The sequence below is a fragment of the Lasiodiplodia theobromae genome (assembly GCF_012971845.1).
Source record: "Lasiodiplodia theobromae strain AM2As chromosome Unknown scaffold_20, whole genome shotgun sequence".
Lineage (NCBI taxonomy): Eukaryota > Fungi > Ascomycota > Dothideomycetes > Botryosphaeriales > Botryosphaeriaceae > Lasiodiplodia > Lasiodiplodia theobromae.
Genome location: NW_023336409.1, coordinates 466,004 through 476,129, shown reverse-complemented (window position 1 = coordinate 476,129; position 10,126 = coordinate 466,004). Strand labels below are relative to the sequence as shown.

The 10,126-nt window shown below is 56.5% G+C and overlaps 2 protein-coding genes across 2 annotated transcripts; both read right to left on the bottom strand.

The window, feature by feature from the left end:
- Positions 1–3,197: 3,197 nt before the first annotated feature.
- On the bottom strand, positions 3,198–3,890 carry LTHEOB_6923 (Galactose-proton symport; the record flags this gene model as incomplete). Its single annotated transcript, XM_035516232.1, has 1 exon — positions 3,198–3,890. The coding sequence occupies one exon, from the start codon at positions 3,888–3,890 to the stop codon at positions 3,198–3,200; it is 693 nt and encodes a 230-aa protein (XP_035371890.1).
- A 2,637-nt stretch (positions 3,891–6,527) lies between these two features.
- LTHEOB_6922 (Pheromone-regulated membrane protein) lies at positions 6,528–9,265 on the bottom strand (the record flags this gene model as incomplete). Its single annotated transcript, XM_035516231.1, has 3 exons — positions 6,528–6,537; positions 6,604–9,140; positions 9,197–9,265. 3 exons carry the CDS (start codon positions 9,263–9,265, stop codon positions 6,528–6,530), a joined length of 2,616 nt encoding a protein of 871 aa, XP_035371889.1.
- Positions 9,266–10,126: the final 861 nt, after the last annotated feature.

The window sequence follows — 10,126 nt, the reverse complement described above, 5'->3', positions numbered from 1 at the left end:
GGTATTCCTTTTCATATGTTCTCCACCTTTCAGGGTATATCCGTCGCTTTTGCTTTTTTGATCTCGACCTTCGTGGTGACTACCATCGTTGGAAAATTTTAGAAACGAAAAAATGAAAAAGATAGAAAAAGCAGGTTGTATATGAGTGTACGTAGTAAGTAGTGGATCAATAATTTGAATACACTGGCGGTGTATAATGCCATCTTTTTTCTGCCTCTATGAATCAACTCGTTCTCGATCGGCGCACCCGCTGCCATGATTCCAGCATCGCAACCGCCATTTTGTGCAGCACTATTCCCTCTTTTGCAGTCCTTATCACCATCCGTCCATCCTTTCCTTCCTTCCTGCATGACCCGTGAGTCCATCCCCGCCAGATCCAAGGCTTGGACGAAAACTCCTTTTCTCCGTACTGCCTCAACATCTCCGAGTAAACCTTGTCAGGCTCGAGTCAGGCGGTCTCGCGCATATTCCGTCGTCGTCGTGTAGGGAGATGGGTAGCTGCGTCGGGGAGGAAGGAAGGAACCCAATGCAATGGTATGTGTATACATATGTATACATATATTTCATTGCCTGTACATGTTAGCGGATGCTTGCTGGAGTGAGTACCGGCGGCCGGGTATTTGGAGAGTATTTAGATTGCCTTGTGCCTCTTGGACCGGACCGGAGCTCCTAATTTGCCGCCCGTCTCATCCTTCCTCGTCCTGCTCTCCCTGCAGATGCACGATAGGCGTTGGGACGGCGGGGGTGGTGGGGGTGGTGAGTGACGAGGTATTGGGTTGGTGGAGTGATAGAAGCGTGATCTGGTGGCGACGACGGGGTTGCAGCAAGATCTCCAGCCCCCTGTCTTTTTTGGGGGGGCAGTGGTCTAGTGTTACGGGTATGCGGTTTTGTCGCCTGTACCCTGCCTGGGGGCTAATGCGTCGTCGTCGCATATCCCGTACCCAGGCACCGCTCCGCCGGGACGACACGACCAGCTTTTGACGGGCGGCCGGAAATTCAAGGAGAGAGCATTTGCCGCCTGGCTGGGAAATCCTGCAACCTGTACGTTGGCAAGCAGCGTCAGCGGCAGCGGCAGCAGCACGAGGAGGAAGGAACGGGGGGAGCGCGGCTGAGCAAGTGACAAGTGACAGCTGACACAGCATACGAGACGAGGCAGAGCAGCATCATACAAGATGACAGCACATAGGCAACAATGCTCGGCGTCAGATCCGCGACCCGCGCATGGTCGGTCTCCCCGGAAACAATATAGATCAGCTGCCGCTGTGCTCTGGTCTGACTGACGCGTCTTCGCCGCCGCTCTCTTGCCCTCGTGCTTTTGCCTCCCTCAATCTTTCCCCAAGGACTTCACGAGAGCTCGTCATACTCTCAGGCGAACCCATGATAACCTCCAGTCCAGCCTTTCCCGATTTATTTTCTTTTTGATTTTTCCTGTTTGCCTCCTGTTCCAATTCTCCGCTCCGTAAATCTAGACCGCGTCATCCATTCCCCGGAATGCTCAACACCCGCCCAGCTGAGCGCGAAAAAAAAAAGACGCACAGAGGAAAAAAAATCGACCGGAGCTTATTCCGGCCGGAAGAGGCGTTCTCCGTCAAGCACACGCAGGTTTCAGGGCCCCCGTGCTAGCCGCCGCCTCCTCCGCTGCTGCAGCAGCCGCTTCTCTCTTGCCTCCGGTGTCTCCGTTGCCCGTATTTCCCCCCTTCCCGCTTCTTTTCCTCCGTCCCCCGCCCCTCATCTCCCCCGCTCTCCATATTTTTGCTTTTTTTCCCATGTCATATGCAGGTCAATCAATCGAGCAGCGAGACAAAGCGCGCACGGCTCCTCCCCCACCACCACATACCGTGCATGACATAGACACACCCTTATCACACTTACGTACTTGCATTTGCCCTTTGCTTGGCCTCTTGGACCACATGCACCATGTATGTATGTGCAGCGGTGTATTGCAGCCGGAGGCTAGCGCGAAGAATAGCAGGACCCTCGAATCTAGAGTAACTATCCCTCAGATTTTTTGTTTTAAAAGAAAGTTAAGCAAAATATGCGTAGGTGAAGCTATCGTCCGGACGTGTACGTATAATTTTTCATTCAACATTCTCGTCCGGGTGATAGCTTCAACATGAGCGAAAAAAAAAACAAATCAACACTAGCCTTCGGATGTAATACCCCATCTGTACCACATACGGCGGGAAGGAGATCGATCGTACGTACATGAGATCTCGAAACGAGATTGAGTTTCGGCGTTTGGTCCGTGATGAGGGCGGTCAAAGAAGAGAACAAAAGCAAAAATGTGGAGTAGACTAGGCGCGGCACGGCTCGATGCGGCGCGCGCCACGCGGCACACACACGATAAGGGTACGGTATGGAACGGCGCGTAGATAGGAAGGGAGGGAGAGAGTAGTAGTGGCGAGGCAGCCCCGTGGACGGGCCGGCCGGTGGTGGCAAGTACCAGGGGGGTGTTAGTAGTGATGTTAAGGCGAGCAGGGAACGGAACGGAACGGCAGCAGCGGGGATGTCGAGGCGGCGATAAGCCTTTCTATCATTTGAAATTATTTTTAATGGGCTCTACGTATGTGGATGATCGTCAGTATTGGCAGAGGGGTGGAAGTCGGGGATTTACCCGAGAGAGGGAGGACGGCTCGTCGGGGAGTTTCTTAGGAGAATTGGCAAAAAGGGATGCTCATCGCTCATTAATATATGCTGGTGATGTTGTGGTTGATTGAGGCTTGCGCCACGACTATGTGATAATTCTTTATTTCGTGCCGTTCACCGTTAGCTTTTATATTTTCACGATATACAGTCCACGTAAGTCGAGATGATCGTTTCTCTTGAAACCTACCGCAGTCGAGATATCTCGCTGTCTCTCGCTCATCTCTAGGCATGCCGGAGTAGCGTCAATTCAATCGAGGCATTGGGAAAAGGTTTGCGTAAGGGACACGGGTACGTGATGTCCTTCCATGAATTGCATTCATACCTCTCTGGGCAGCAGCAAAATAAGAGTAGAGTCATCCACTGCCGTTGCAAAAAAAAAAAAAAAGAAACAAGCTGACAACACGAAGGAAACTCCCTGACACCATCTATGCCCTCCCCATGCTCAACAACCAACGCAACGCTATGCTTCTTCAACAGCCCGCCGCAACCCAAGAAACAACATTAAACTCCCCACCATGCACTCCACACCCCTTCAAACGAACCCCCCCAACTTACACAAGACCACCGCCAGCGACACTCCTAAAACCCAACGGCATCTTCCCACCAAGCGCATCCAACCCCCCACTGCTCACCCTCTTACTAATCTTCTCAATCTTCTGCCTCTCGCGCATCTCGCGGATGTGCCTCGACACCCAGTACCTGCTCAGGGTGCGCTCATCCAGCGCCTTGGCGCCCTCGATGTAGCCCAGACACGCCGGGGCGGCGCACTGGCACTCGAAGCCGCGGTCCATGACCCACTCGGTGCTGGGGTAGAAAAAGGTGAGTTCGTCACCTTCCTTCAACCCGTCCTCGAGCAGCGGGTTGACGCGCACCTCCATGGCGTCCATGTCGAAGATCAGGTTCGGCTCGCACGAGTGGTTGATGTAGCGCAGGTCGCTGTTCAGCTCGACGTGCGCGTCGGCGCCGCACTGCACCGTCGTGTAGACGGGCGCCGGCGCGGCGGTGGCCAGGGTGATGCGCGCGAAGACGGCGTTGGGGGGCAGCGAGACGTTGGAGACGGCCTTGGTCGTGTAGTTGGGCCCGTGGTGGACCGTCAGGAGGGAGGCGAGGTCCTTGTCGGTGGGGGCGGTGGACAGGGCGCCGTTGGCGAGGGGCTTGCCGTTGATGGTGGCGTCGGTGGTGGTGCCGTTGATTTTGGTGCCGGGGGCGGCGGCCGGGGGGTTGATGGAGGCGGTGACGGCCATGGTTGTGGTTTTGGTTTTTTTTTTTACTTTTTAAAAAATCTCTTGGGAGGATGACGGGAGGGTGTTCAGGAGGTTGGAAAACGGCTGGTTTGACCGGTGAAAGAGCTTGGGGTATCTAATCGTCGGGCGTAGGAATCGAAGCCAGGGAAGGATAAAGCAACAGCACTCAGGAGATGGTCTGATCGGGCGGCGATGCTCCAAAAGCAAAAGGATTTGAAGACAGAGGAAGAAGAGACAAACGGACAGCAGGCCTCCCTTTTAACAGGCGATACCGGACGAAAGGGCGAGAGGTGGGCAGACGCTCTTTATACACACACGACCATACACGCCACGCCCCACCTACACACGTCCTTTCCAAAGGGGGGAGGCGTCGCCGGCAAGATCCAGGGTTCTCTTAGCAACCTAGTCTCTTTTACCCGCAAGCTTAAGGACGCGCGAATTATTTTAGTGAGGGGCAAAAAAGGGTCCCCTTGATAGTGGACATCCTCACATCATCCGGGAAGGATGACGATATGGGCCAACAGCAGCGGCGGGGACCTCTCCATTGCGGCCTTGTCGGCGAATCACGTCGCTCGCCATTGCTGGCAATGATGTCTTTCCCTTCCATCCGGGACCCACAGAGACGCCGGGTCGCTTCAGCAAGGTCCTCGGCCAGGTCTCGGCTGATGTGCGGCCGCGCACTGGCAGCTGAAGTCAACACGTGGGGTACGGGTGGTGAGTTGCCGCCCCCATGCCGAGGTTAATGTGGGGATAAAGAAAAGCGAGAGATCGAGAAGCCAGAAACCTAGGCACGGAAGAGCCGAAGGAAAGCGCTCGATACGACTGCGATAGCGGAGGGGGGGAAAGTACACGGGCGTTATCGAATGTGGCCGTTGCCCGTGCTAGGGGACGATGGAACGATGTTCGAGAAGGACGTGTGTCGTCGTAAGGCGCTTTGCGTCATTGTTCCCCGTACCTGATCCGCGCGGCAGCCAGCTGTCAACAAGGCGACACGGCAAGCGGCACACGACAGCAGCGGCGACGCAGGGCACATCCCGTCCATCGCAAAGTACAATCCCCTCTTGCAGCCGATGGCTAGCGTGGATTTGTTTTTTGCTCATGTCATGGGTAGCTGAAGCTATCGTCAGGACGAGAATGTCGAATTTTTAATTCTACATACACGTCCGGACGATGGCTTCAGCTACCCATGACATGAGCGAGAGAGGGGACTGTAGATGGCCGGTCAACGGGCCGCCGCCGCATGCCTTCGCGCGCCATTAATTTTTCTTTGAATGCGGCTGACGGCGCAAACGGCGAGCGGCCAATCTTCGCTCCCGGATAGGCGTACCGGATTATCGCGACCCATGCTGCGTCATCGCGCTTCATTCCGCCATGATAGTATCATCTTCGTTGTTCCCTTCTCTTTGTGAGATCTTGCCACCCCACCCACGGCCCCCTGCGGCCGGTCAGTTTAGCTCAAGATAGTGCATCTGTGGACTGTGCGCCTTTTTTGAGACGTAAAAGAACCGGGAAGCGAAAAGAAGACGGAACCGGGGCCCAGCCAGAGACAGCATGTGATTGAAGCTCACCTGTTCCCGCTTTCCTCTTCCGCTTCAGTCTCATCCCCTGACAAGATTCTCATGTCATGATGGGAACACAAAAAGCCTCAGAAAGTACGCCACTGTTTGCAAAAGCGCACGCGGCGACAACAGCGGCGTACCCCTGCGCCGAGTCAATCTGCCGTGCCGACCCATCCATAGCGGAGCCGCATCGCATCTTGGAGATAGGGTCCCAACACCACGAAAAAGACGCGGGAGCGTTACCCTGAACGCTACTCACCGACTGTGAGTTGTTTTCTGATAAGGCGAACATGTTGTCTCCACGCTGTGATGATTGAGGCCTCCACTCGCTCCGGGGCCCGAAATCTCCACCGTGCTTCCCTCTCGATCAAGCCGCCCCAGCTTCTCCCCCACGGAGTATGGCACCACCTCTCACCACCACCACCACAAATCCGATGACTCCGGCCTTTGCGCGAGAGCCCGACTTGAATTCGCGCACGGCGTGATGATGCTCTCTCAGAGCACCGCGCGGTGAAAAGGAATCGATAAAAAGGAACCTTATGACCTCACACGAGTCTGCTAAACACCAAGATCAGCGCTTGCGCCATCTGAAACGAGAAGACGAGCGAGCAATGCACCGATTCGCAAACCAGCACCAGACACGGGAACAGGCAGAAAGCAATAATAATCGAATGCAGCAAGGAGATGATGATGATTTTACAGCAGCAGTCGCGCTGAGTTCTCTATCCATAAAGGAAAAAAAGCTGTACAAACACAAGTGAGGAAATAAAAAGGCGACGATCGACCTCCCCAATTCCCGATTTCAAACGAACGTAGTGTGGTATAAAACTCTATCAAACCCCCCTCCACGTAGAGAAAAAATAATCTCAGCAAGCCTTTTTCTTTCCCATCAAATATTGATCATTAAGAGTCGTCGCAGTGTTCGAAGTGTATAAAGGCAAAGGAAAAAAAAAGAGTTTGGGTATCAGGCGATGAAGGGTATCACGAGTCTGAAAACCAGCAGAGGAGAAGCTTTTTTGGTGGAAAAGACGCACCATCATTATCACCTATGTCGGCGGCTGCTCACACGCCGAGTCAATTAGATAACCCTGCGCCAGTTTTCCGGGGACGGATCCCGACTCCGGCCACCAGCAGTCGATGGACGTTGCTCATACGCCTCAAGATGCGGCTCCTGCGGCTGCGTAGGCTCCGTCGCTCTCCTCTTGATCGGACCAATCGGCTGCTGCGACCTAGCAGGGATCGAGAAGTTGCGAGAGCCGCGAGTCTGGCGGAGCTCGCGGTCCTCGCTGTTCTGGCGGCTGTGGCTGCTGTGCTGGCCGTAGCTGCCCTGTCTGCTGTGGTTGCTGCGCTGACCCGCGCTGCTCTGGCGGCTGTGCGTGCTCCGCTGACCAGAGCTGCCCTGACGGCTGTGAGTGCTCTGCTGGCCATTGCTACCCTGTCGGGCATGGCCACTGTCCTGCGGCATGGCACTTGCGTGCTCAGGAACAGGCGACACATTGCTAGCGTAGTTCTGCGAGACAGGCGTCGAGTTGTTCTGGTGAGGGTTGAATGCCACATAGCTACCGCCCTGGGTGAAGTTTGTCGAGACCGAAACAGTCGAAGCGTTGCTAGGCGAGGGCGGACGAGCCATGTTTGCAGCAGGAACGGGCGCTTGCGCAGGGGTACCAGCGCGGAACGGATCGTAGTCATCCATGTTGATGGCGTATCCACCGTTACCGTTGTAGCCGCCGTTGTAATCAGAACGAGGAGCATCTTGTTGCATCATGGCGGGGCGCTGCTGGTATTGCATCTCATACGCGTCAGGCGTATACATCGCCGGAGATTGACGGCCATAAGGATCAAAGTCAGGGTTTCCAAGTGGGGAAGGACCAGCCGCGCCACGGCCCATGGGGCCCATGCCAGTGTTTGTACGCACGGGGCCAGGCGGGGGCATACCGTAGCCGTCGTTCATGCTATAGCCGGTGTTTTGACGCATCATGCCTGGCCCGGGCGAGCTCCGTGCTTGAGGCGGAGGCCCATACGCGTTCGGCCCGAAGCCGTTCGGTCCATAACCGTTGGGACCAACAGCAGGCGAGTTACGACCTTGCATGGGAGGCATGTCCATCGGGCTATACGAGCGGGGCGGCTGTCCAGCGCTGAAGGCAGTGTTGGATCTCGGTGGCGGGTAGTATCCGTTGGGGCCAGGGCCCATAGGACCAGGACCCATAGGACCAGGGCCCATAGGGCCTGGGGTTCCGCGAGCCTGGAATGGAGGTCCCATAGGACCTGGAGTTCCGCGAGATTGAGGTGGAGGACCCATAGGGCCAGGAGTACCGCGAGGTTGAGGAGGACCCATAGGACCTGGGGTTCCACGAGACTGGGGCGGAGGACCTTGAGGCGTGTAGGAGCGACCTTGAGAGCCGTTCGTCAAAGAACGCTCACGAGTCACCGGCATCGTCATCGGCAGCGGAGGAAGCGGAGGCGGCGTGGATTCTCCCATGTCGCCCGCACTGCTGAGCAGCGGAGCATTCGAGCCGTAACTCTGAGCAGACCAGCCGGAGGACGAAGTGTTGGTCCTAACAGGACCGCCGGGACGGAAATCATCTTCGCTGACGTTGGGGAGCGTCGGCGCACGGGAACGGTTGGTATTGGAAGTGGCGGGTCGAGACGGCGGTTGCGAAGAGTAAGCGGGAAGAGTCGAGACGGACGACTGGGTGTTGGTTCTGTCCAAGCCTCCCAGTTGAGGCAGAGTAGGCTTCCTCGGGACCAATTCGGGACGAGAGTGCTTGCTTTGCAAAACCTTCTTCTCCTTGGGAGGCGCGCCGCCATTCTGCATTTGCATCTTCGCCGCTGCCGCCCGAGCCGCATCCTCTTCCTCCTTCCTGATCTTCTTTTCCTGCTTTTCCAAAGCTTGCTGGACCTTCTTGCTAACGACACGTTCCAGTCTCTTGTCAACCTTGCGTCTGCAGTAGTTTGCCAAGGTGCCGTCGACCGAAGGAATGTAGTGCCAGAGGAAGAGAACGTAGAGCACGCCAGCCAAGATCAGACCTAGGACGGCAATGACCCAAATGACCAAAGTGAACAACATGGATGAGAGAATGACGGCCTGTTCCTTTTGCTCGTTCGCAAGCAGCTTGATGTTGAACCAGAATTGCTCAAACGACGAATGTCCATCGGTTGCGGCATGGTCTCCCTCGGGAAGCAGGTCGGCTTTCATGGCAGCCCAGAGCGTGACAGCGTTGACGACTTGGCGCGGGCCTTCGGCCAAGCAAATGCGGAAGGCACCCTTGAACGAAAAGTACACGAAAAGCGCAATGTAATCGACACCCTTCTTAGACTTGGTCAGTTCGGCGAAGACGAGGAAACGCCTCCAGCCATGTCCGCCGGAATATATACGAGAACTCTGGAGCGTGGCGGCCAGCGGGTCGAGGTAGCTGTCGGCGACGCCGCCACCGCGCATGACGCGGAAGGCACGGAGCCAGGCAAAAGCAGCGAGAACCCAGGAGAGGATGATACAGCCGACGGAGATCCACTTGGACACGTTGAAGTCGATGGCCGGGTCGACCTGGCTGGACCATTTGTTGAAGACGAGCAGGTTGACGGCAGTGAAGGTGTCGGCGGCGTAGACGGCAATGGTGATGCCGCTAAGGATCCACAGCCAGAGGTAGGAGAGTTTGGATTTCCATGACGAGGAGGTGAAGTCGCTGAGAGTCTGTGAGGCAGTCAGCAGAGCATGCGAAGGTGATGCGACAGGGCGAAGCGACGCACGATATAATCCCACTTCTGTTCCTCGCGGACGTTCTTTTCCTGGTCGCGGATGCGACCAAAGCAACCCATGATAGGCTGCTATCCCGATGTCGGGAGGGGAGTGGTTGCACAGTAAGGAGAGTGATTACTTCAGGCCAGCTGAAGCAGGTCGGCTTGTGTAAAGAGAGGGTGGTGAGTCGTCGAGCGCTCAAGGCGAATGGAGCAACAGGGAGCGCCGGATCGAGCAGTCCAGCTGCGATTCCGTCGGCGGAAGGAGGGTGAGAAGGAAGCGGCGCAAGTTGTTTGCGGCGGCGGCGGTGGTTATCCTTGTATCGAATGGACGGGGGCGGAAGGAAGGGAATGTGGGCTATGTACGGCGCGGGGCGGAAATAAGGAGGGGCATGATTGGATTGAGTGTTAAGGTTGGCTTCTCGTCGCACAATGAGTGGCTATTGTTGGATGTAGTACAAAGGAATGTGGTGATCAGCGAGCTTGCTTGTCGCGGCGCGGTCGCGCGCACAAAGGCCTGGCGTGTCAGTGATTGTCGCCGAGACGGTTGGACAATGGCTCTTCAAGGAAAGGCGCGCGAAGGGGCGGTGGAGGCTGAAGGTTTATGGGGCGGCCGCGTCGCAGCAGCTCTTCGATGTGCAATGTCGGCGGCAATGAAGGTCGCAGCCTTGCAGGCCGCAGGCTTGGACGTCTCGCGCGCCCGCCGCTGCTGGCCCTGCCCTGCGCCGGGGCCACTATCTCAAACGCCTCTGAAGCGCCCCGTCCAGCACGGGGCCCAATCAACGGCCGCGGCGGGGCCGACCCCAGGCTGATTCCACGCATGAAGCCGCAGCGCTAGCCTGTTCCTGGCCCCTCCGTCGCACTCATTGGCGATGCTTGTCACAGCACAACGTGAACCCTCCTGCGAGCCACCGCATCATCCGTGGGCCGGCCAGCGGCCAT